The sequence below is a fragment of the Muscardinus avellanarius genome (genome assembly GCF_963383645.1).
Source record: "Muscardinus avellanarius genome assembly, chromosome: 15".
Lineage (NCBI taxonomy): Eukaryota > Metazoa > Chordata > Mammalia > Rodentia > Gliridae > Muscardinus > Muscardinus avellanarius.
Window position 1 is genome coordinate 5,943,212 of NC_137801.1, and position 27,051 is coordinate 5,970,262.

The window sequence follows — 27,051 nt, forward strand, 5'->3', positions numbered from 1 at the left end:
GACTGAAGGAAGACTGTAGCGAGAAGCTAAGAAACCCCAGGAAGTGCAGACTGTTACTATGACAACGTGTAGCGGTGGCTAGTAGGCGGGACACAGGTGCCTCACCAACACAAGAGGTTAATGTTATGCTTTACGTGGTGGGGGTTCTTTTTCTTATTCAACTAAAGTTTGTCGAATATAAAAATTAAAACTAACAGGCAGCTCTGTGCAGCTTTAACAAGTCTTTATTACAGAATCAGTAGGAAATAGAGAAGGAAAAGGCAGCTTGCTGACCTGCACACTGGAGAGCCCGAAAATGGAACTCTCCCTCTCCTGGGACCCCAGCCCTTAAGTAGATTTAGTACTGGTATATTTTTTTTTAAATCAGTGTTACCAAGGCAATGAGCTAGTAACTTATTTCCTAGGCAGGTGGCGCCTCTTTGTCTTCGGACAGCGCACTTACTAAGTGCAGGGGTCAATAATCTACCTGGCCAGTAATCTACCTGGCCTTTGCCTCTATTGTATTGGGCAGTATTAGTTGCTCATCAACTAGGGTGCTTTGAAGCTGCACACAGTTTACCTTTCCTACATTCAGGCCGGGTTACAGAGGAGAGGGGGTAAACAGAGGCACTGATTGCCTCTATATAGTTTTAGGGCTAAAGGCTTCAACTGACGCTGAGGCTTTTACTATAGGTTAATTATCACAACGAAGGGCAAGAAGAGGGAGGAACTCTGCATTGTAATAGCCACAGCCCCTCCCTGCCCGAGTGCCTGCGTAGCACCCAGGTCCCGACTATATTTTACATTTTGGAAATTAATACCAAAGCAACTTTCCAACACCGGCACAGTTCACTATGAGAGAAATGTGGTGCAGGATGTGTGGGAACACTGTACAATCCCAAAAGCTTTTCTGTAAACCTAAAACTGTCCTACAATTTAATGATCATTAAATATATTTGCCTTTTTTCCAATGATTTGGTATAATTACAAGTGCCCCATACCTCATTTTTCTTTTTTTGATGACTCATACAATATAGAATCCGCAGGCATTCTTGGGATTTTTTTTCAGATAGATACCTTCAGTGAGCACATCTTTATACAAAGTTGCATATTTTATGCATTCTCAGGATCATGACCAGAAGCAAATTTCAATCAAGCATGCTAGTGGGAAATCTGAATTATGTTGCTACTTGCTTTATATATTACAACCTCAATGGCATTTGAAGATACAAAGAGTATGCAGCCAAAAATATTTAGGGGGAAAAAGGGCATCAAGTAGATATTTTAAAATATCAGAACTGGGTGCAGTGGTGCAGCCTGTAATCCTAGTACTCAGGGGGCTGAGACAGGAAGATCGCAGGTTTGAGACCAGCCTCAGCAACTTAGTGAGACCTTGTTTCAAAATAAACAATAATGAGCCAGGCGTGGTGGCGCACACTTGTCATCCCAGTACTTGGGAGGCTGAAACAGGAGGATCGCACAGGTTCAAAGCCAGCCTCAGCTACTTAGTGAGGCCCTCTACAACTTAGTGAGATCTTGTTTCAAAATAAAGAATAAAAAATAGGGGTGAGGGTGCAGCTTGGAGGTAGGATGCCCCTGGGTTCAATCTTCAGTTCCACACAAAAAAATAACAATAATAATAAGGAAAGAAAGACGTGGAGATCGCTGGTAGCAGCATGGTCTACAGTACGTTTGTTGGTTAGGAAAGGGGACAAAGACCACTGGGAATGGCAGGCCAGGGGACTGGAGAGGCCAGAGAGTTGGCTCTTCTGTAAGCACAGTGAAATCACCAAGGATGTGCTGTGTTCTGAAATTTCTAGCAGAGAGTGGCCCGAGGAATGGGAGGCTTGATGTCTGTTGGCATGAGCTGCCACACCCTCTCCTCCCTTAGCCAGAAGGTGGGGCCAATGTGCACAAGTCACAAGGGCAAGAGGGGGTGCCTCCCTTCCCTGCAGGCCCAGTGAGGAGGGGCTGAGGGAGAAAACGGTCAACAAGAAGACCGCAGGCTGGTCCTCGGGATTTCATCATGCGGAGGGGGAGGCGAGCTGGAGGAAATGGCATGCTGGGAGTTCCCAGGGACAGCGGTGGAGTGGGAGCTGGGGTGGGCGTAAGATCACTGGACAGGGCTGCAGAAGGTTTCGATTTGAGTATCAGTGAAAACACATGATTTGGAAAATGTTAAATATTGAGTTCTTTCTTTCTTTCTTTCTTTCTTTCTTTCTTTCTTTCTTTCTTTCTTTCTTTCCTTTCTTCCTGCAGTAGTGGGGATTGAACCCAGGGGCATTCTAACTCTGTGTTGCACTCCCCCCCAGGCCTATTTTGCTTTTTATTTGGAAACAGGGTCTCACTAAGTTGCATAGGGCCTCGCTAAATTGCTAAGTCAGGCTGCAAACCTGCAATCCCCCTGTCTCAGCCTCCCAAGTACTGAGATGACAGGTGTGCGCCACCACGCCCGGCCTGAGCGCTTTCTTAAGGCAATTCCAGCCAGGCATGGTGGCGCACACTTGTCATCCCAATACTTGGAAGGCTGAGACAGGAGGATCGCAGATTCAAAGCTAACCTGAGCAACTTTAGTGAGAATCTGTTTCTAAATAAAAATTAAAATAGGGCTGGGGGAGTGTTGTTCAGAGTTAGAATGCCACTGGGTTCAATCTCCAGTGTGGAAGGAAGGAAGGGAGGGAGGGAGGGAGGGAGGGAGGGAGGGAGGGAGGGAGGGAGAAAGGGAGGGAAAAGAGAGGGAGGAGGAGTGGAGGGGAGGGGAGAGGAGAGGAGAGGAGAGGGAATGAAAGAGAAGACAATCCCAGCCAGCCACGGCAGCAGTGGTGGGTTCAGGTTGTTCACCCACAGGAGGCCCAGCCACAGACACCACAGCTTGCACTAACACAGACACCACAGCTTGCACTAACACAGACACCACAGCTTGCACTAACACAACAACCTACCACGTCCTCCTGAGCTCATCGTGCCTGCCCCAGGCCGGGCCGTCAGCCTCCCCAGGACAAGCTGAGTCAGCCAGTCAGATGAGCGTCACCCCCGCCGCCCGCACGGCTGTGTCTCGAGTTATTCCGTTCCCTACTTCCCCACGATTCCGGATAAGAGTTCGTGACACAGTTCATTGGCTTTAACTGTTCGTGGCATTAAGTCCCTCGAAGGAAAATTCCTTTCTGGAAAATGCTGTTACTGGAAGACACATTTACGTAACTGGTCCTCCTACCGCTCCAACGTCTGTAAATGCAACTGCAAACTTATTTTCTCTTTTTATGGGTTGGAGTGGGGTTTGGCAAACATGTGGTTTATTTAACCTACCTGTGTGCCTTATGTATGCATATATGATATGTTTTAGCCCTACATACATACATATATATATATATATATATATATATATATATATATATATTCTCCTTTTGCAGAACTTGAGGCCTCCTACAAGCTAGTCAAGCACTCTGCCACTAAGCTGTACCTCCAGCTCTTTGCCAAGTTGCCCAGGTTGGACTCCAACTTTGAATCCTCCTGCCTCAGCCTCTGGGGTGCAGAGTGAGCAGGGGTCATGCTCAAGGTTATCATAAAGGTTTAGGAGGACAGTTTTATTTTGGAATCAAGAGAATCAAAATCTGCCGTGTCACCTTAGGGAGATGCCCGGGCTGGAGTTAGTCTGGTTAGGAGGCCGCTGCTGTGTTCTGAGAATCTAGGCGGCTGGAGCCATGGAGAGGGAGCTACCCAGGGTGGACGGAGGGCTGAGGAGGATCAGGGCGGCGCACCGGCCTGGGGAAAGTACCTGGGTGATTGTTGTGTATTATGTACTGGGGATTGAGCCCAGGGCCATTCAACCTCTAAACTATACCCCTATCCCTTTTTAACTTTTATTTTGAAACAAAGTCTTACTAAGCTGCTAAGGTTGGCCTCAAACCCATAATCATCCTGTCTCAGCCTCTCAAGTACTGGGACTACAGGTGATTGATATGTACCAAGTTCATGGTATTTAATAAGATGGGACAGAGGAGAGTGGTAGGAAGAATCGGGTGTGTGTGTGTGTGTGTGTGTGTGTGTGTGTGTGTACGCGCGCGTGCGCGTACGCGTCGTACCGGGAATGGAACTCGGGCATTCTACCTCCAAGCAACACCCCTTGCCCTATTTTTTATTCTTTATTTTGAAACAGGGTCTCACTGAGTTGCAGAGGGCCTCACTAAGTGCCTGAGGCTGTGCGCGAACCACGATCCTCCTGTCTCAGCCTCACGAATTGCTGGGGTGACAAGCGTGCGCCCCCACGCCCGGCTTGCTTCTTTTTGATGTTTTGAGTTTGAGGCACTTGTGGGAACACTTAGCGGGAGTGTATACACGTTAGACCTGGGGGTGAGGAGGCAGGCCGGAGGGACGGAGGTGTACTCGGGAGGGAGGATCGGCCTGGCAGGGGCTGTGGGCAGAGGTGTCTGGGAGACTGGGTGTTATTCAGGGCAGCAGGGAGAAGCTAGCGCAGTGTCACGTGGTCAATTGCTAGAGATGGGGTTGTATAAAGACTGCAAATCAGCAGATCCTTAAGAAAAAGGTCAAAAATAACCCCTGTGGGAGTGAGCAGAGTCCCAGGAAAGAGGTAGGAAGCAGAGGTAGCGTGCTGACTCCTTCAGAAAGCTTCGCTGCGAAGGCTGCGCTGTGGAAGGCCTGCACTGCGCGTCTATTGCTCCCCCACCACCACAAGAGAGGCCTGGTCCTCAGTTAACGTGTATAAAACATTCTCCTGGGGCTCATGACTCATGCGGTGAAGGAGTGCGGGTGATACGAGTTCAGCTGACCTTCCCAGGAAGGAAACAGCTGACTCAAAACTCCAACCCAAGGTCCACAGCAGCACAAGCCTGTAATCCCAGTACCGGGGAGGCGGAAACTGGAGGATCACAGGTTTGAGACTAGCACGTGGAATTTTAGCAAGAAACTGTTTGAAAATATAAAATAGGGCTGGGGGTGTAGCTTAGAGGTAAAAGGGCCCCAAGTTTCCAGTATCACCAAAAGCAAATCAAACAACAAAAATCTAAGAGCTGCACGGGGTGGCGCACACCTGTAACCCCCGTGCTTGGGGGGCTAAGAGAGGATGATCATAGGTTTGAGGCCAGCCTCAGCAATGTACTGAGATTCTCAGCAACCTAGGGAGATCCCGTTTGAAAATTAAACATTAAAATAAAAAAAAAAGGGTGGGAGCCCGGCGTGGTGGCGCACGCTTGTAATCCCCAGGCTTGGGAGGTGGAGACAGGAGGATCGCGCAGGTTCGAAGCCAGCCTTGCTGGCTTAAGAGACCCTGTTTCCAAATAAAATATAAAAAATAGGTCTGAAAGTGTAGCCCAGAGGTAGAAAGGTTTCATCCCAAGAACCACCCAAAAATCATAATCATAATCATAATAAAGGGTGGGAGGTATAGCACAGAGGTAGACTGCCTCTGGGTTCAAAGTGGAGTACCAAAACCCCCCCAAAAAACTGTAGGCTTATTTTTTTTAAAGCCATTCCCATGTCCATCCTCCAAAAGGGACAGCATACAGCAAATGGCTTCCCTGTCCTAGGACACAGGGTATCCAGCTCTGTTCTGCTGATCCGAACTGGACCCCACTGGTGGCCGAGTGTCTGCACCAGGGGATGCCACTCTAGCAGACATGACACAGAAGACCCACGCACGAGACAAAGCACAACTGAGCAGAAAGATACACAGGAAAAGGTTTTTCCAGGCACGGGGGTGCACACCCCAAATCACAGTCTTGGGAGGCTGAGACAGTATGATCAGAAGATCAAGTCCATCCTCCGCAATTTACGATCTCTTTTCAAAACAAAAAATTCAGATAGGGCTGGGAACCTGGCTTCGAGGTAGAATGCCCTGGGGTCAATGCCCAGTATAAAAAAAATAAAGATTTTACCAGTAAAGATACAGTGGTTAGTAATTTTAAACATCTAAGCTCTGGGCTGGTGGTAGCTCGGTGATACAGAATCAACCTAGCATGAGAGAGTCCGGGACTCCATCCATCCCCATGACCACCAGGTAGGGAAAATTCTAAGCCAAGGCAGCCCACCTCCCTGCAAACGCCTAGAAAGGATACAGAAAACACACAGACTTGTTTCCAGAAGCTCAGCTCAGAGATGAAAAGCTTGCCTGGCGAGGCTCATAGTGACTGTCATGGCTTAATCTGGGTACTAGGGATTGAACTCAGAGGCATTCTACCTCCAAGCCACACCCCAGCCCTATTTTTAAAAATCGGAAACAGGGTTTCCCTAGGTTGCTCACTACGTGCTAAGGAGGTCCTCCAAGCTGTGATCCTCCTGTCTCAGCTCCCAAGGATGGGGAGTAAGGTGTGTGCCACGCTGTCATTCCCGAGGAGGGAGAAAGGCTGGTGCAGGAAGACAGGCTGGCCTTACACGCAGCATTCTTTTTATGAAAATAGGGGGGAAAACCCAATGTGGCAGAGCAATAACAGCTGTTCAAACATCTGTTACACTGCACTAAATAAATCCATGCCCAAACTAGTTGTGTTTGTTTGCAGTGCTGGGGAGGGGACCCAAGGCCTCCCACATGCCAGGCAAGCGCTCTGCCACCGAGCCACAGCCCGGCTCCCCGGCTACTCCTTTTTCTAATTAGGGAAAAGCTGTTGTTCAATCAACATCCTGTTGGCACATAATAAATCCAGCTCGCGTAACTCCTCTTCCTTCCATTCTCTTGTATCCAGCGCGTCAAAAAATTCACGACATGGCTTCCCTCCCTCCCTCCCGCCGCCCCCGGAACCCTCAGGAGCAGCGCCTCCGGGGCCACCCATCTCTCCTCCCCGCAGACACTGTCCAGGCCCGTGACGCAGACTCGTGATACTGCACGTAATGGTGGACAAGCTCCGTGTTGTGAGGCAGGCGGTCAATTCTGGGTACCAGCGCATGGGTATAAACTCCATGAACTGCTTCTGGTCACCGCCCTGCATCTCGAGATGGAGTAACCTGAATCCAGCTCAATGTGCTCAGGCCTCCCGGAGGGCGCGCCATGACCTACTGCGTGCTCAGCACGGCCTCTGCACAGCTATAAAAGCTCGCTCAAGGTATTTCCACAGTCCACACCAAGGCAAGCACCCTCGCAAGCACCAGGGACCTCCCAGCTCATCGTGGTGGGGTGTCCACCATGGTGGGGTATCCGGTGGGGGTCCTGCACTGAGCCAAAAACCAGACCAATGTGCAGGCTGGAAAGAGACAAAAGGCTCAGACCGTAAGCTTCCTTTTTACCCAGGGGCACTCTCTCCCAGCCATACTTCCAGCCCTATTTTTTATTCTTTATTTTGAAACAGGGTCTCACTGAGTTGCAAAGAGCCTCACTAAGTAGCTGAGGCTGTCTGTGAACCGCGATCCTCCGGTCTCAGCCTCCCAAGTGCTGGGATGACAAGCCACCACAATAAAAAGTATTTCTATTCTTCGGAAATGTTTTAGGAGTGGATACAAATGTTATGTACTACTTTAAGGTGGTTCTAGTTACCTTCCAAAGTGCTTATGTGAAAGCAGTTTAAAGAGAAAATGTTTATTAAAAATAATGTTTAAACTGGGCGTGGTGGCGCGTGCTGGCTATCCCAATGGTTGGGAGGCTGAGACAGGAGGATTGCAGGTTGGCGGCCAGCCTCAGATACTTAGGCCTTCTGCAACTTAGTGAGATCCTGTTTCAAAATAAAGGCTGGGAGTGTAGCTTGGAGGTAAAATGCCTCCAGGTTCATACCAAAAAAGAAAAAAATAATGTTTGTGCATTAAAAGCCGATGACTCTTAAGCCTATTATCATCTTACTGAAGCATCAGCATCTGTCAATAAAAAGCCCGGTCACTGTCGCAACAGGACGATAGTTCTGTCGACAGAAAGCCTCTGAAATCAGCAAACACACACGTTCTTTTAAACTACCGTTTAATCAGTTTTAAAGACACACAAATTAGGAAAAAAAAAAAAACATGTAAGTTAAAAACACCTTTAAAACCCAGCAATAAGCCACCAGCGCAGCTCTAAGGACGCAGCAGGGACGAGGGGCTCTGGAGCCGCCCGCCACAGCTCGGCTGTCAGCGGAGGGCTCATCTCCCTGTACAAGAACTGACTCGTGGACCTGTTAAAAAATAACACTTCTTAAAAAAATATTTTAGAATAATAATAAAAACAAAAAGCACAGACCACCACGTGATGTTCTCCACCTGGGAAGGCAAGTATGCATACTGGAGTCAGGCTGCTGGAGTGGGGCCTCCCTGGGCGCAGGGGAGCCCAGGCAGAGGCCCGGCCCCAAAGGGGGCGGTGAGTCTCCGCCCTGTGTGCCTCGTGCCCGCCCCTCTGGCTCTGGGCAGCGGCTGTGTAGAGAGGGCAAAGACGGATGGGCCTGGTTTGGAACAGTTTTGTGTTCAATGTTCGAGTTCTTTTTCCTTTTGACAGAAAGTCAGTAGTACAAGTACTTCACGGACACACCCGAAGTGCTGAGAGCTGGGAGAGAGGCAATTTCCGAATGCCTCTCGACAGGCTGAGGAGTCATCAAGGACTTGTTTTCTCGTAGAAGTGAACCCCAAACGCAGGCTGGGCAGGAAACAGTCTCTGGAGCCTCCAGTAAACAGCAGTCTCGTTTTCCACTTCGAACATGTTATTGAGAAGTTGTCTGTTCATTCTGAGTAGGCTGCTCGTAGCTTGGTTCTTCCTTACATTTCTTCTCTTTACACACAGCAGAACGTAACACAGCGTGGCTGGGAGACGGCTCTGTATTACGGGAAGCTTCAGACAGCGGGTTCACATGGATCTTTAGAGCACTTACAGGACACGTTAGTCTTGGGTTGGATTTTTGCTTTATAAAAGTTTACTAAAAGAAGAGTGCTAATCGGTTTTAAAGGCAAGACGAATTAGTTGGCATAAAAATGTGTCTTTAAGTTTTGTTTCACAAAGTTTTCCCAATCAATGACCTACGGAGCGTGTCAGTTCTTTACTGGGGTTTACATTGTGCTAAAAACCTATTAAAATAAATATTATTTTAAAACATATAAAATATTAAACAGTCTACCAATTAAAATGTAATTGGCTGCATCCTCTGTACAACAAGAGCCTCAAAAAAGCAGCTTCCTCATTGATTATAAGAGCATTCCTTAAAAACGTCCAGGCGGAAAATTTCATTTCCAATGTCCTTCGGTGAGGAGAGTTAATATAAACAGATTGGACTACAGCGGGCTGCGCAGAGACACTGTAGAGACCCTTCACATTTGAATCCTTCTTCCCACTCAGATTTCAGAGTGGGTTCTTTTTAAAAATGCAATCTCTTCCTTCGAGAGCTTTTACCAGGGCCCTAGAAAGCAGAGACGCAGCCTCGCGGTAGGTGTGTGGACACTGGGCCCATGCTCGGGCCTCAGGGTGCCGCGGGCTGAGGGCCTTGCAGGGAAGACCGTGTTCAGGGAGGGCCACGTTCAGTGCTCCGTAGGGTTCTGCACCATGTTAAACCTGACTGACGCATTAAATATCAGCCAGAATGGACTACTAATGCCTGAATAAAGCCCCTCAAGATACTGGGTAATAGCTAAAAGTTGGGACAAATCCTTAGCAGACACAGCAAGAACAGGCACCATTCGGAAACAATTATTCTCTCAAGTCATTTTTTTCTTTCAATCATAATGTAGAATTCTTAAAACCAACTGTCTAATGATTAAGAACCACCGATAAGGAAACAAAAGGAACCACAAAAGTTGATTTGTTCATGAATATACAAATTAAATATTTACAAGCTATGCATTTTAAATAGGATGTATTTTTGTCCTAAGTTTAATCCAGTCCTCTTAAAAGAAATGGACTTAAAAGGACTGTGTAATTATGTCGATGGCAAAATTTTAAAGTAACTGTTCTTTGTTGTGTAAAATGAAGTGTTAAGTTCTTCGAATGAAATTGTTTTTGAGAAGCTATGTAGTGGCAAACCCCGTCCAGTAAAGTCAGTGATCTATATAGAATATATATTTTGTAGTGCTAGGGATGGAACCCAGAGGCATTCTACCTAGGCTACACCCCAGCCTGATTTTTTATGCTTTATTTTGAAACAGGGTCTCACTAGGCAGCTGAGGCTGCCCACAAACCCGGATCCTCCTGTCTCAGCCTCCCAAGTCCTGGGATTACAAGTATGTCTACCACACCCGGCTTATACAGGATACTAACAGCATGTACCTTCTCCGATTCTATGTAGCACAAACAGAAACTTAAAGGGCAGAGGAAAGCAGGACAGTGTTTTCTTCAGCAGAAGAAACCACTCAACTAGGAAAAAGTCCTTTTAGGGGCTCTATGGGGTAGAAATGTCTCTGCGCCTTGTGAATCCAAAGGTTCTTCTTCTGTTGCTATGACAACCTTTTAAAAAGCCAGGGCTGAGCGTCAGTAATAAAAGTCAAGGACCAAGCACAGCAGCATCCTTGTGACCTTGCTCTGGCTGCGGTTCTGGGCCTCTCCCCTCTCCCTGGCTGCTGGGGAGCAGGAGGCAGAGCCAGAAGGACCCAGCGCCTCCCAGGCAGCCAGCAACACCTACGGGAAGTTACCATCACTGTTTACAAATATTTTTTACTGCAATTTTTTTCCTCAAAAGTGGTCTGAGTAGAAATCCCAGCGTGAGCGTCACACACGGTAGGCCGATGGCAAAACGTTCTTAACTGAGCAAATGGTGGTGGCTGATGCTAGACATTGTGCTTGGACATTTCTGAAGCCAAATCAATCTCCATTAGTTTGGATATCTTAGAAGCTAAATAAACATCCCCCAATTACCCTGAGTTCCAATTACAATGCTTATTTTAAAATCAGAACAAGCCACTTAAAATGGTGACAGCTGAGATGTATCAAATTAAATTAGTATTATTTCAGGAAAATAAAATTGAGGGAAGAGTAATTATTTTTGCTCATTTTTCCCCGAGTGGCATATAATTAAGTATAAATATGTTGACTGACCATCTCTGGAATGGTTCCACGTTAGCTGAAGAATCAAGGAACAGGCACCGAATCCCATTCTGTTGATTAAGAAGTTTAAAAAGGGCAAACCTGGATTACAATGAATCCTTTTCTACTTAACAGTAGCAAATACATTAGTTTTTTTTTTGTGTGTGTGTGTGTGTGGTACTGGGGTTCCTGGAAGCCCTTCTACCTCCGGGCTATACTTCCAGATCTATTTTTACATTTTTATTTGGAAACAGGGTCTCCTAAGCCAGCGCACGGCTGGCTTCGAACCTGCGCGATCCTCCTGTCTCTGCCTCCCAAGCGCGGGGATTACAAGTGTGCGCCACCACGCCCGGCTCAAATACATTAGTTTTAAATTCTCCTACTGTTAAGTAGAAGTAAACCATTACTCTTTACTCCAAATAGATATATTTTATAGAGCACAAATCTCTTGAGAAGAAAAATTGAGTTGAGAATTAGAATAATTTGAGCTTTCCTCATACTGCACATCTGTGACTACTTCTCCAAATTAGAGGAGACGTATCCAAAGCCATTTCACAAAAGCAACTAGCAGATCCAGGGGATAAACATCGGTCCAACTGGATACACGGTACATCACCCCCGAGTGATCAGGAAGCTGGCAAAGGTCTGACTTCTGGATGACAGGTGCTCCCATACACAGCTGCTCAGCAAGACACAGGCAAGAGAAGAGCTTACAGACTGAGAAATAAATTAAAATCATGGAAATCAGAACTTACTAATGAAAATAAATGTTGGCCGTAAGTGGCTGAAGAGACTTAAAGCCTCTTACTGAGCGTGCTGGTTTTCCCTTGTGACATGCCGGGGGCTGTCTTAAGCTCCAGGCGTGTTCATTTTTCTCAACAGTGATCAGATTAACTGCAGCACTGATGAAGCTGAGAGGAGCTTCTGGGCCAGGCGTTTCTCACGAACGCCCTCTTCTACCCTCTCATATTATACGATGACCTTAACTTCACCGCACTGGATAGACTGTCTTGCACTACCTATCCGTTCCTGGCAGGAGGGTTCAGAGGGGCCAAATGTGCCTTCAGAAAGATAAAAAGAAGCTGGGCGTGGTGGCCCATACTTGTCACCCCAGCATTTGGGAGGCTGAGACCTTGTTTCAAAATAAAGAATAAAAACTAGGGCTGGGCGTATAGCTCAGAGGTAGAATGCCCCTGGGTTCCATCCTCAGTACCACCAAAAAAAAAAAAAAAAAAAAAAAAAAAGTCCCAGTACATCGGCTTGGCCTTTCTCTTCTATATGAAACATCACAGAGCTTAAGCCAAACTGGCTCACCCTTGACCTCACTTGGAGATCAAAAAAGAGACTCATCAGAGATAATTTGCTTTTCATTAAGAATTTTAAGGCAAAAAGAAAACAAATTCCACAGAGGATTGGTCAAGCGACAGTGGGGCAGGAAGGCCCTCACCTCCTCTCCCCTCCCACAGGGGCGGAGCCCGCGCCGCCTCCAGCACCAAATCCCACAGTCCTGCCCTCCGCTGCTACAGCTGGGATTAGAGACGCCTGGCAAGGCAAGATCACTCAGGGGAAATGGCCGCTAACATTTGAAATCACAGTCTTTTCTTCTTACATAATCTAAAATTAATGCAAGGGTTAACAACAGCAAATTTTTTTGTGTGTGTGGTACTGGGGATGGAACCCAGGGGCCTTCTACCTCCGAGCTACACTCCCAGACTTATTTTATATTTTTATTTGGAAACAGGGTCTCTTAAACCAGCTGAGGCTGGCTTCGAACCTACGCGATCCTCCAGTCTCAGCCTCCCAAGCGCGGGGATGACAAGCGTGCGCCACCATGCCCGGCTACAATAGCAAAATTTAAACACGAGACATTAAATAGTTCAGAAACTAATTTCTAATATTGTCAAAAATGTCATTCAGACTCAGTGACTAAGTTCTTGTTTCCCTAAACTTTCCCACACAGGAATTAAGTGACAAGGGTAAGAAACTGGTTAGCTAGATAGTAATCTGATTAGAGATTTCTTCCAAAACCTTCAAGCAATCTACCATGGTCACTCTCACAGTCTCTTCTAATACTACATAATTTATGCTTGGTAAATCTCATTTTCAAGTCCAAAGCGTTACCCAGTTACTAGCTTGATGACCCGAAGTCCCAGAGCCTGGCAGAGCGGAAAACACTGTGTGTCTGGCTCCAGACACCTCTGCCCTCCTCATTCCCACCCACCGCCCCATCCGGCCACCACACTGAGCCCCAAACACCGCCGGGCCAGCCTGGGGCAGGCGTGAGGCGGCCATGGAGCTCCCCAGCAGCAGAGCGAGCTGCTGGCCTGCCATCCCTGCTTACAGCCTCACCGCGTCCTGCCTGTCATTCGAAATACTTTAAGAAACCCTTCAAATTCTGAGACGTTTATTGCATTTTTAAAATATCCACAATCTTAAATATCCAGTTTCAAATTCCTCCCTAAGTTCCTTTATAGCACGCAACATCAAATATTGAAATAGTCTTCTCACAATATTACACTTGAAAATACCGTTTGGGAACAATGTTTCAGGAAACAGAGGGTTTAAGGCAAGACATTCATTGGAAACGTGACTCTCGCATCTAGACTGCCGCGGTTACCTTCCACCCTCGGTGCCTGGGGACGCTCGGTACATTCAGCACAGGGCACACATATGACCGTATGGACATATGCTGAGGTCGCAGTGCCCCATTGGATAGGAAAACATTTTATGTAAGGCGTGGCCACAGGGACATGGCAGAGAGGTCACTTCAGCCACCTCCAGTCTGGTGTGCAGGACATGCGCTACCTACGACGTCCCACTCCTTCCCAGTTAATCTCTCTTCCAACACAAACCCCCTGGAAAGGTCTAAGGTTGGTTTCTGTTAACACAGGAAAGACAGCCGCCGGCGCTCCCGTCACTGCCGCAGTGACGGATGTCTAGAGGCTATTTCTTGGTTCTGATTGCAAACATTGTTTGTTGTGGAAAAACTGTTCTGTCCCAAAGAATTTTCTCTTTCGTCAAACTTTTTGGATCGTGAGAGCTGCGCGTTTTCGGGGGTCTTCTTTCCTCTTTGAGTTTTTTTCACGGGGAACAACAATAACACTAAGATTCCACAGATGTGAAGGCAGTAATACCAGGAGCTACAAGAAAAAGGAGACGGCATGCTTTTGTTAAATTCTCATCACTGGTAAGCATCCTCACTGCTCCCTGCGCGCACGCCAGGCTCCTGGGGGGGGGGGTCCACTCGCTCCATCAGCCTCCAGTGCCTGGAGGGGGAACTCCACAGAGCACCCAAGGGCGTCTAGAAAGCGCTGCATATGCAGCAGCTCCTGTTACATGGCTCTGTGTGAGTCCTCTGGCCACAGCTAGACAGGGCCCAAGCAGAAAAGGGTCTATTAATAGAGGTCGTGGCCTAAAATAATCTGTCCAATCCAGAGTCTCACGGCTGAGTCACCAGTCACCAGGATGGCAGAGACGGAGCTTGGCCTCCCGCTGGCCACTGGCTCTCACAGAGCCTCAAGGATCAGGAAGAGGCAGGCAGCACTGCTCGATGGGCAGTCACAAACAAAAGAAGGTCACTTATTAAAAATGCCAGACAAGCCGGGCGTGGTGGTGCACGCTTGTAACCCCGCGCTTGGGAGGCGGAGACAGGAGGATCACGCAGGTTCGAAGCCAGCCTTGCTGGCTTAAGAGACCCTGTTTCCAAATAAAATATAAAATAGGCCTGGGAGTGTAGCCCGGAGGTAGAAGGGTTCCATCCCCAGTACCACCCCACCCCCAAAAAATCCAGACAATCATTTCCTCAATCAAACATAAACCAAAGGTGACCTTACCTGCTTCTGAAATAGTTGCAAATTCAAGTGATTCTGTGAAAGTACCTGAGATAGAGTAGCCAACCCGCAGCCCAAATGCATTTTAAAGTAAAGACCTAATTTTGTTCAAATGAAATTTTAGCAAAAGTTCCTCAATGTCTTCCTGTATGTGCGATCACTGTCATGTTGGAGTCAGTAATGTTTGGTCACATACTCTGTGCTGTTACTCTCAATCCACAGTAGCAAAGACTTTATGAAGGAGTCAAGTTCTTTCTCTCACAGATGCCACTACCTGCTGTGGGGGAGTGGGATTCGGGGGGCCCAGGAGAAACAGAAACCAGTGCAAAATAACAACTGCATCAGTACTGGGATGCCCACGGTACCCGTGAAACAGCATGCGGAGGAAACAGATCAATGCGTCTTAATATATTATTATTATTATTGGTGGTACTGGGGTTCCTGGAAGCCCTTCTACCTCCGGCCTACACTCCCAGACCTATTTTCTTACACCTTTTTAATTTGGAAACAGGGTCTCTTAAGCCAGCTCGGCTGGCTTCGAAACTGCGCCTCCTCCTGTCTCCGCCTCCCAAACGCCGGGGATGACGGGCGTGCCCACCACGCCCGGCTTATTTCCCTTTAAGAAGCTGAGGTGATCCGCAGCTCTTTGTCCTCAGTCTGGGCAGCAGCTGAGGCTTCCAGCCCCACTCCCTGAGCGCTAAGCGGCCTCGCCTGCCTCGTGGTCTAAACCACACCGTCACCTCTGCTGAGCGCCGCCATCCCGTAAGGACACCCGGGACGCCCGTCGCAGGATTAAACAGTGACTGACAACGCGGCCCAGCGCAGAGAACAGCTGTGGTCCTGTGTTCCTGTCCTACTCAACATGAGGAACGTCCTTTTTAGTGTAGTTCTTCCCACCGAGGCCCGGAGGTGGCACCCACCTGTAAAACGCGAAGGACGGCTTTATGGAGAGCAGCACAAAGGGCACGACCGTGTAGCTCACCGCGAGCTGGGTCACCGCCCACGTCACCACATCATACAGGAACTTAAGTTGCGGGGGTTCCACGAAATAGTGTCTAAAGTTACTTCTCATCTGAAATTAAAAAAAAAAAAAAGGCATTTGCCATATCTTTAAGTCAACATTACTTACCCCATGGCGCCGTGATGCCCAGCACCCGGGGGTGCGGGGTAGCTCACAGTGCGAGCGGGGCCCACGAAGCCATGAGCAGAGGCATCTGCGTGGAAGGCGGGCACAGGCAGGGGCTCAGCCCTGAGGGCAGGGCCCGCCGGCTCCCCACAACTTCTCTGGAGATTTGAAGTTGCATTAAAATGAAGTTTCCAGAATAAACAACTGCTTACGGTTCCTTAAACGATACTGGGTAAATTGTAGAGGCAAATAGAGCCCGATCTATTTTCCTTTCTTCCTGCCACGATGAAATGAGACATCCTCACCTCTTGCTCACCTGCTGCGCAAGGGAGGACAGTTTCCACACTCTGAGCTGGGTCACACGTGCTTACCAAAATAAATGGTGACCACACACAACTGGGGAGAGCTTCTCAAAAAAAGCTGTTTTCTAAGCACCAGTATTTAAAACACTTTTAAAAAGCTCTCAAAGTAGTCAAAACACTGCCAATTTTGAAATGTGCAAACTTAACCAGACATGCTCTCTTCTTCCACTCTGTCTTACTTTGCTCGTCTAGTGCGTCTAGGGGTGAGGCTGGCCCTGCAGCGAGAGGCCGCCGAGGGCTTCCAGGGGGCGGTGCGCAGTGCAGAGGCGGAGCTCAGTCCCGGCACCTCCTGCCACCCGCTAGTCCATGCTGCCTGCTTCTGATCAGTCCCTGCGTGCTGCTGAGGCTTTCAGCGCTCCATCCCGTGCTCAAAACCCCATCTGGCTGAGGACGTAGCTCAGTGGTCGAGCCCTTGCCTAGCGTGTACGAGGCGCCAGTTCCAATCCCCAGCACTGCAAATATCAAAACAAAGCCCAAACCCAAACAAGCCTCCTTCAACTCCCTGCCTGATACTGCAGACAGGACAGGTGAGGCTCCTTCCAGCCGAATGTTCTTCTATTTCTGCCCTCCGCTTTCCCCATTTGCCTCTCCAGAATTACCACTACTCATGCATGTATGAATTCTACTTCAATTAGACTTGTCATTCCCCAAACATACCACGTGCTTCCACCTGGGCGTTGGTAACGCCATCCGATGCCTAGAATATCACTTTCTCAGTCACTGCACCCAGTACTGAACAACTCCTACCTTCCACGGCCCAGACCAAACGCTTTCCTAATGAGGCCACCTCCAGCCATCCCCACCAAGAGGACCTTTCTTTCACCTCTAACACCTGTGGTACTCACCGCCTCAGACACCCCTGGGCCTATTCCCTATGCCTGTGATCGTGTGGGAGTGTGCACGCGCAGCCCACGGTCACCTGCGGGTTTGTTAAGGAAGCCGCTCGTGCGTAGGTGCTGCAGTGCACTTGTTCACAGTTTCAGCTTGTCCTCTTCCTTTCAAGGACTTACAGTTATTTCCCCTTGTCCTTTCCTTCCCAGGTCACCAACCTGCCTCACTGTCTCCCCAAATCCCAGTGGCACGCAGGCTTCCCTGAAGAACTGACCCCTCCCCAGGCGGTCTCCCCGGGACGGCTGACCACGTCTCCAGGCTGAGTCCGGTCCACGCTTCACTGAACGGTGAGTCGCAGGTTATGGCTTTCGAGAAACATCTTCAAAGCAAGCCTACTGTTCTAATCATATTTATTTATTTATTTATTTATCTAATTTTTGTTGTACTGGGGATTGAAGCCAGGGGTATTCTTGCTGTGAGCTAGACTCCTAGCTCTATTTTTTTTTTTTTTTTTTTTTTTTTTGGTGGTACTGGGGTTCCTGGAAACCCTTCTCCCTCCGGGCTATACTCCCAGACCTATTTTATATTTTTAGGGTCTCTTAAGCCAGCGAGGCTGGCTCCGAACCAGTGCGATCCTCCTGTCTCCGCCTCCCAAGCGCGGGGATTACAAGCGTGCCCACCACGCCCGGCGACTCCTAGCTCTATTTTTAACTCGGTCTCACTGGGCTGCAGAGGGCCTCACTAAGTAGCTGAGGCCGAATGAAAACCTACATTCTTGTCTGTCTCAGTACTGCCCTGTCTCAGTCTCCCAAGTGCTGGGATTACAAGCGTGCACCATCACGTCTGGCTGCAGATCATCTTTCTCTAGCTATTTTTAATTTTCCCTTCAGAAAGTCCAGTACAAATAAGGAACATTTTGCAAGTGCCTCCTATGCGCTGCGGACGTGGGAACGTGTGTGTCCTCAGCTGAGCTGAGCTGAGCGCGCTCCAGAGGCCAGGTGCCTCCCATCAGCACCAGTGGGGCTACGTCTCCCTGCGAGGGAGATGTGCTCACTGAATTAGGAAACAAGATTCTTGATACTTACAGCTCGTGCTGCCAACGTCATTAGCACTCCCGTTAGAAACGTCAGATAATAGCCTGGGTAGACCCCGTGCCAAATGGCGGACAGAATGAATGTCTGGATAGTGGGACTGAAGGAAGCTCGCTCATAACATACCCTAGAAACCAGAACAGAGAGCCGGGAGGGGTGAGCGGGTCAGAGCTCCCACGCCCGACCAGGATCCCTCTCTGCTTACCTGCTAGGCTTAGGGGAACCAGAAAAGCACCTACCACCCACCGCAGGCAGGAAGTGGGCCTGTCATCTCAGGCAGGCTATACTTGTCAGCCTCAGAAGCATAAACCCCATCTCCCCGTAGTCACTGAGTTATCCCGCTTTCCTACTGTCTGGGACCCCCTTCTCTCTTGCTTTCTGGGCGCTGGGGGCTGAACCCAGGGCCTCACGTCATGCGCTTTACCTCTCGGCCACACCCCAGCCCTGTGCAGTTCTTCACCTGCAGACCTGTCGGCAGCTAAGCTGCCCAGGCGGCTTCAAGCGTGCAGTCCTCCCAGCTCAGCCTCCCGAGCAGCTGGGATGACTGGCACGCGCTATTTTGTTACTTTCTTTGAAAACACAGGACTTTGAATTGACCCAATAACATGATTCTTTCCGGCAAATGGGCTGTGCTTACTCTAAAATTTTCCTTTAACAGTATGGAATTCAGATGAAGATGAGACTTTATAAGATAACAAGCTTAAAATTTAGTAACGGTAACACAGTGACGGATGGACTCAGAGGATCTGAGGCCCTCTGGGGACTGGTTAGGACCACGCCCGGATAAAGACATGGACTGTCCTTTCTGCAGGACACTGCACAGGAAGCCCTACCTGTGGGAGGACAATCATTTTAAGAACAGATTGGAGATGGGACAAGTGGCTGCCAGCACCTGCCTGGGTGGCTGCCCCTCCCTGCCCCAGCCTTGCGCAGTGCACCTCAGCAGCCACGCCCCACACCTCCGTCCTGCGCTCTCTTCTAGCCCCACCACAGAGAACGACTATGTCTGGTCATACAGCCCTGGGGCCAAGACTGAATGCGCTGCCTGGACTGCGCCTTTGTCTTCAGCTCCTGTGCATCTTGTGCCTAACAGCCCCGACAGTCATCTGCTGGTTTGTTAAGAAGGTCTGCTGAACTGATATACTTAAACTGAAACTATTCTGAAAAACCTGTATGTTTTATAGGGTTTCTTTAAAAACCCAATCTCTGGTGGAGGAGGGCAGGAACTCCAGGGGAGGACACAGGTCCCTGCTGAGGGCAGGGACAGTGGCCCCGGGGCCACCCCAGGCGGCTCTCCCCGACAGTGTCAGTCAACACACTGCTGATTTAATTAATAACCTGAACTCAGTGAGGCTCACCCTCAAGTATTAGATGCCAGACTCTATCTAAGCATGTTCTTGAAGGAACGCACCTTTTGAGCCAAAGAGCTGTCTGAATATTCCAATTATCGAGAAACATCTTGAAACTTGTTGACATCTGAAAAACAAAGGGATATTTTTCTTTGGCCAATAAAACGACGAGGCTTTAACTACAAGCAGTAATGCCTCACTGTGCTGAAGAAGTAACCCTAAGGGCGCGCAGTGGCGGCAGTGGACAGAGTTCGCTTTCCCGGACGCTCTTCTCTGCGGCCCACCCTCCACAGGGAGTTTATCTCTGGCTGGCGTCTGTCCCCAGTGCTTGCAGGTCCCATACGTTATCACTTTAAAGTCTGTTGTGAAATTATTTCAGGAGCCCTAGAGGGAGTGAGGCGCTTTGGCACAGCCTGCCCTCTCACTGAGGACTGGTGAGGCCCTGCCATCTCCCCGAGCAAAGTCCTGACCCCCAGCTTCCTCTCCGGAAAGCAGCCTGGGATCCTGGAGTCTTTGGTCTCAAGGCCTGTCCACTTTTATTCTATGTACCCATCTCCTCACTTCTGTCTACCACTTTAACTTTTGGTGATGTCAGGAACTGAACCAAGGCCTTACCTGTGCTCAGCACACTCCACCCAGCGCTCCTCTGCCACTGAGAGTCCACAGTCAGTCCATATTTATTGTCTTACCAAAATCCTGGTGCCTTTTTTCTTTCTTTCACCGAATCTCTCCTCTGATTAGCCCCGCCCGCCTGCCCACAGGTAACACTGCAGCGACATCCCAGAGCCCCTCACTCCCGGCTGGGCCGCAGCCCACCAAGCGCTCCCGCTTCCCCAGACGGCACATCTTGAGCAGCTAGCAGAATGAAATCGCCTTTGTTTTTTTGGTAAGTATTAGCAATTTCATATGAGCTGATCTAATCTTTCCCTTGCCCCATCACGTCCTCCCGGGCAGACAGCCTGGCATCCTACCACACAGGCGGCGTAGCTCCCCTGCGCATGCCCTCTGAGCACCCACCCCGCACCTCCCTCCTGCCGCGGGGCTCGGCCTCTGCCTGGCGCTCCCCCGCGCAGGACACGGCTCACCCGCGGTGGCTCTCTCCTCCTGCTCCCTGCACTTCCCTTCTTCAAACCTCTCCTGGTTGATAACTGAATGTTTTACCCTTTCCCAATTTAGGGCAAAATGAAACATGACCAGAAGTTTCCTGTCACTTGTCCCGGCAGCCACTGCCCCGTGGGTGGAACACTGCAAAGGGTTGTGCCATCTGGTGTGGCCTGTCCCTCCTGTGTCTGTCCGCTGGTGTGGCCTGTCCCTCCTGCGTCCGCTGGTGTGGCCCGTTCCTCCTGCGTCCGCTGGTGTGGCCCGTCCCTCCTGTGTCCGCTGGTGTGGCCCGTCCCTCCTGCGTCCGCTGGTGTGCCCCGTCCCTCCTGTGTCTGTCCGCTGGTGTGGCCTGTCCCTCCTGCGTCCGCTGGTGTGGCCCGTCCCTCCTGTGTCTGTCCGCTGGTGTGGCCTGTCCCTCCTGCGTCCGCTGGTGTGGCCCGTCCCTCCTGTGTCCGCTGGTGTGGCCCGTCCCTCCTGCGTCCACTGGTGTGCCCCGTCCCTCCTGTGTCTGTCCGCTGGTGTGGCCTGTCCCTCCTGCGTCCGCTGGTGTGGCCCGTCCCTCCTGTGTCTGTCCGCTGGTGTGGCCTGTCCCTCCTGCGTCCGCTGGTGTGGCCCGTCCCTCCGGTGTCCGCTGGTGTGGCCCGTCCCTCCTGCGTCCGCTGGTGTGCCCCGTCCCTCCTGTGTCTGTCCGCTGGTGTGGCCTGTCCCTCCTGCGTCCGCTGGTGTGGCCCGTCCCTCCTGTGTCTGTCCGCTGGTGTGGCCTGTCCCTCCTGCGTCCGCTGGTGTGCCCCATCCCTTACAGAAACTTGCTAACAAAACAGACCGGCTCCTCAGCAGGAGCCGCGACCACGCCTCCCGGGAAAACCCTTTCCCGTCTTACTCCCCGTCGGGGGGGGGGGGGGCCGCCCTCATAGCGGCCAGTCTGCCCTATACATCTTCCTACACTTGCGGCGATTTCTCCTATCTGGACTGCGGTCACATGTCCACTCGGGTTTCCCGCCTCTCTCCCCGTGGCCTTCTCCCGGCCACGTGGCATCGGTGCCCGCGAGCCGCCTCTCTTCTCGCTCCTCTCTTGCCCCTCCAGGGCTTGGACTGCCAGCCCAGCTGACACCCCGCAGTCTCCCCGTGAGCTTGCTGCACAGCCCCGTGCGGCTGAAGCACAGACACAGGGTCTTTCCTTCCTCCCAGCCCGCGCGGCCTTTGCTCCTCATCTCGGCGACGGCATCGCCAGCTGCTTAACCCACAGTCTGGGCTTAGCTCCGCCCTGCTTCTGCGCTGGTTCCGATTCACCGTGGAGTTCTGTCGAGCCCTCACACGCTCTCCCCAGGCCTGCCTTCCTGGCCCCCCAGCAGCATCCTGGTCTAGGTCACGAGCATCTGGAATTAACAAACACGCTCCGGACAGGTTTCTGCCCTTGAGAACAGGCACCTCTACGACACTAATGTCGCTGCCTGGCTTGCCTGCGCATCCGGGCACAGCGCCACACCATGCCGCAACAAAGCTCAGCCCCGCTCAGGGTCTCTAGGCTGGCTGGGCCCAACTCCAGCCCTCCAGCCTCACAGCTCACACCCTACCTGAGCCACGCCCTTCACACCCCTCAGGCAGCTCAGCCAAACTCTTTCCTGCTTAGGACCCTCTTCCCACGCTGGCACTGAAGTGGATTCCAGGCACATAAACGCCACACGCCCTCGCAGGTTTGGTCACCACCGACCTCCTGGTTCTCTGTATCCCTAGACCTGCTCGGAGGGCTCAGGCTGTACCTATCCCATCCATCAGATCAGTGTCTGTGTACCTAGGGCTCAGGCTGTACCTATCCCATCCATCAGATCGCAGCGTCTGTGTACCTAGGGCTCAGGCTGTACCTATCCCATCCATCAGATCGCGTCTGTGTACCTAGGGCTCAGGCTGTACCTATCCTATCCATCAGATCAGTGTCTGTGTACCTAGGGCTCAGGCTGTACCTATCCCATCCATCAGATCGCAGCGTCTGTGTACCTAGGGCTCAGGCTGTACCTATCCCATCCATCAGATCGCAGCGTCTGTGTACCTAGGGCTCAGGCTGTACCTATCCCATCCATCAGATCAGTGTCTGTGTACCTAGGGCTCAGGCTGTACCTATCCCATCCATCAGATCGCAGCGTCTGTGTACCTAGGGCTCAGGCTGTACCTATCCCATCCATCAGATCGCAGCGTCTGTGTACCTAGGGCTCAGGCTGTACCTATCCCATCCATCAGATCGCAGCGTCTGTGTACCTAGGGCTCAGGCTGTACCTATCCCATCCATCAGATCAGTGTCTGTGTACCTAGGGCTCAGGCTGTACCTATCCCATCCATCAGATCGCAGCGTCTGTGTACCTAGGGCTCAGGCTGTACCTATCCCATCCATCAGATCGCAGCGTCTGTGTACCTAGGGCTCAGGCTGTACCTATCCCATCCATCAGATCGCAGCGTCTGTGTACCTAGGGCTCAGGCTGTACCTATCCCATCCATCAGATCGCAGCGTCTGGGGAGCAGCCGAGCTGCTGGTCAGTAAATACTGGCAGAGCGGGAGAGTGAGCACCACCAACGGCCCCTCGCGGCCTCTTAGGAGCACATCGTGACCCACCAAGGCCATCCGGGCACCCAGAGCTCCACGTGGTAACCAGCTTGGTCAGTCACCAACCTCTATCTGCTGAATTCTCAGATTCGAGATCAAGTCCCACCGCGCCGCTCCGTGCCTGTCGTATCCTCCGAAACCGAAGCCGGCAGCATTGTTGATAGCATCGGCTGGAGAGAGGAGGAGGGAAGGGTTAGGACCTCTGTGACGACCGCCGTCCCTCCCAGAAGGTGCGTGTTATCAAATACTGTCTTTTATTCTTTTTATTTATTTATTTATTTATTTATTTTTTGTGGTACTGGGGATGGAACCCAGGGGCACTCCACCTCCAAACTACACCCCCAGCCCTAGTTTTATTCTTTATTTTGAAGCAGGGTTCACTGAGTTGCAGAGGGCCTCACTAAGTAGCTGAGGCTGGACGCGAACCGCGATCCTCGGTCTCAGCTCCCTAGTGCTGGGATGACAAGCGCCAGAATCTGTTTTCTAACCCTCTCTGCTCAGTGGTCCATTAGTCATCTTTGCTTTGGGTTAAGCTGCCAAGGAAGTCTCTGCCTCAAATGAGCCCTTTCCCAATCGACTGGAAAGCGTTTACAATCTGTACTCTTCGTGCTCGGACCAAAGAGCACAAACCAAAATCTTCAAAACCCACACTAGTAATATGCCAACAGGAATACTGACCCTACCCTTAATTGTTTTATTCCTTATTAATGTTTCAGTAAAGTAAGCTGGATTTAAAAAAATCACAGCTGGGGAAAAAGGAATAAATAAGCAAGATTTCCCCATCTGTGAATTAACGAGGCCCGCAGTGTTGGGTCACGTAAACACGAGCCTTTCAGGCAGGCCCACGCTCACCTGAGAGGGCTCAACCTATGGCCGCGGCGGCACGCGCACGCAGGGCTGCTGGCGGCGGCGCCCACCCGAGCGCACTTCTCACGTTCTCATTCACCCCCTCCTCCTCTCCTGGCCTCCCGCCCTCTGGAGGGGCGCAAGTGCTAACCAACTACTCTCCCAGGACAGGACGGACTCAGCCGGGCATGAGGCCCGTGCCTGCAATCCCAGTACTTGGGAGGCTGAGAGAGGAGGCGCGCAGGTTCCAGGCCAGCCAGCCTCAGCTATTCAGTGAGGCTCCCAGCAATTTAGCAAGATCCTGTTTCAAAAGAACAACAAAAAAAAATTAAAAAGGACTGAAGGTGAAGCTTGGAGACAGAACGCGTCTGGGCTCAATCCCCAGGATCATAAAAGAGTGACCCAGGGAGTGCTGATGAGCAGCGGAAGGGAGCTGGGGGATGCAACGCCAGTGTCCACAGGCCCCACCCCGTGCCCACCAGCAGCCTGGCCTCGGCCTCAGCCCACCTCCAAGAAAGCTCCCAAGTGCGCCTGAGTCAGCACCTGTGACCCGAATGACTGACCACTAATGGCAAGTTAAACTTTAATCTGTGCTCAAATGAGCTAGCAATGCTTTTCAAACGCAAGTTAAAAGAAAAAATGACTGCTCTGATTTCAAGAAACTGCATTTCTGAAGGGGTAAGAAGAGGGCAGACAACAGCGACGGGAAAAGTAAAAGCCTGATTTCTATGCCGAGAAACCCTGAAATGAAAGTCAAGTCCAGGTAGCCATTTGGGATTATGAAATTATAAATTTAAAAATGCATGTTTGGACAAGAAGTCAGCCAGGTGACTATTCACAGGCTCTTGTTTTCCTTTTCAAATTGTCATCAAAATGCAAAAACAAAATTAAAGAATAATTTTGGAACTCTTGAATTTTACCTACTTGGACCCCCAAAGATCACTGAACTACAATTTGAGAACAAAATGAACAATTTTAGAAAGGAAGAGGCCATGAGGAGGGGATGGATGTGTGTCGAGGGGCCGGGAAGCCTCTCCTTGGCTCCTCTACAGACCAGAACTTTCAACTTGGACCTGGGATCTTAACCACTACTAGTACCTACACTGCTATAGTACTGATACTGTTTAAGTGTTTATTGAGGTGAATAGCCTTAAGATATTATGTCTAAGAATTCTTTAAATGTAGTTCAATTTCAAATGGTTCTAGTACATTTATTTCCTTACATAAGAATTCCTTAGTTTTTATTTATTTACTTTTTTATTTTTTGTGGTAGTGTAGCAGGTGTACAAAGATCTGCAGAAATCTCAGTGTTGGTGATGTTTAAATTTGTCTAAAATTAAAATTTTTAATTCTTCTCTCATAAGATACCACTATTTTAATTGGCTGCTAAATTGCCAGACTAAAGTTAATAATACTGCTATGTGTACTATCTGGAGACATGGATTCCAGTCCCAGCTGTCGTTCCCACTGTAATCGAAACAGAGCTACAGTAAGTGCTGGTCCTCAGGCCTCATCGCGGGGTCCACTCTGCTGCCATGTCTCCTGCTGTGTGCTCAGTCACCGAGCGCCGAAGAGGAACAGGGTCCACAGGACACAATCTTAAGACTAAGGGGAGCCAGGTGCGGTGGCACACATACACTCTGCGGAGGTCTCACCTCAGCCCACCCTCCCAGGAGTGGCCAGCGTTACCTGCTACGGCCACAGGAGCAGGCACGGCTGCCGGAAGCCCTTGCGAGGCTTGGGCAGGGCAGGGAGGGCTCCTGAAAGCCCCGAGTGTCCTTCCTGGTTCCTACTTCCCGTGTGGCCCTCGCCACACTCTTTGCTAATGAATGTTAAACCGGCCATTTTCCAGCTGACATCCCATCCCACCGCCAAGCACAAGTACATGCTCTTCTCTAGTAGAAAACCTCCTTTCAGAGCACCAACATGACTTTGTTCACTTTGTTGATAAAAAGTACTGATCATATTACACAGTGGTTAAGAGTTTTATTAATGGGTATCACGATGGTAAACGTAATACAATCATACTAAATTATAAGTATCTTGAGGGTAGGGGTTATATTTATACATATTAGTATCTATTCTAGCTAGCACAGAATCTAACACATAATAGGCATCCAATAATTATCTACTCATTTCATCAATCTATTAACTTTTATATTATAATGAAATGATCCCGTTTTCAGGCTCTCCTTCACATGCGTGGTGGGGCTCGTTCCTTCTAAGCAGAGGACTCTAATTTCCCTAGTCTTGAGCTCTGTCTCCTCAGGAGGGCACTCTTGAGCCAGTGTGGCTGGTGAGCTGCGGGAGGCTGAGGCAGGCAGAGCACGTGAACCTAGGATCTGAGGACCACCTGGGCACCCGATCAAGGACCAAAGCAAAACAGCCCAAACAAGGGCTCCCTCACGACCACGGGGTCCGCCCTTCAATGCAGAGACAAAGTCTCTTTACCTGTTACTCACCTAAGGTCCATGCAAAGTAGTACTTAGGCCTGGCAGCCAAGAGAGAGATGTACAGGTAGGTGACCCTGGCCGGCCACGACGCCGTGGCCTGGAAGTGCTCGTCCACGTTGTACTCAACGGGCAGCGTGCTGGAGATGGTCAGGTGGAACAGGAGTGAGAGCCCGCACACCAGGAGCTTCTGAGTGACCGCCACCTGCGAGGGCGAGACGGCCGTCACCAGGGAAGCGTCTGGATGGAGCAGCAGCCCGGCCCTCCTGCTCACAGTGGAGAGGGACTCAGCACACAGCACTCCAGCCGCCCCACCCCTCAGCTGCACAGTGAGCCCTGGCAATCGCTCCTCGCCCAACACCACGCGCTTCCAGAACTCCCAGGGAGCAGGAGCAGTGGGCTTCCTTTGAAAGGTGTGATTCCCATTAGCTGCCAGCTTCTGGAAGCACAACTGCTAATGCACCTCCGTACTAAGGAGCACTCGGGAGCCGGCCACTTGAGGTCCAGGCTGGCCGCGGCCACGGGCAGCTGGAGGCCAGGGTGGACAGCTGCAGTTTGATTTCCCCAGTTCTCTCCTC

General features: G+C 50.3%; 1 protein-coding gene across 2 annotated transcripts in view; it reads right to left on the reverse strand.

Annotated features, from left to right (window-relative positions):
* Positions 1 to 13,805: 13,805 nt before the first annotated feature.
* Positions 13,806 to 27,051, reverse strand: part of MBOAT2 (membrane bound glycerophospholipid O-acyltransferase 2) — a gene marked incomplete at both ends in the record, with an annotated part of 111,263 nt that continues 98,017 nt past the window's right edge. For both annotated transcript variants that reach the window (XM_080711467.1, XM_080711466.1), the window contains 6 exons: positions 13,806 to 14,031; positions 15,642 to 15,793; positions 18,126 to 18,258; positions 19,543 to 19,607; positions 23,244 to 23,347; positions 26,486 to 26,678. In XM_080711467.1, coding sequence (XP_080567593.1) covers positions 13,806 to 14,031; positions 15,642 to 15,793; positions 18,126 to 18,258; positions 19,543 to 19,607; positions 23,244 to 23,347; positions 26,486 to 26,678 — 873 coding nt within the window. The remainder of the gene's footprint in view (positions 14,032 to 15,641; positions 15,794 to 18,125; positions 18,259 to 19,542; positions 19,608 to 23,243; positions 23,348 to 26,485; positions 26,679 to 27,051) is intronic.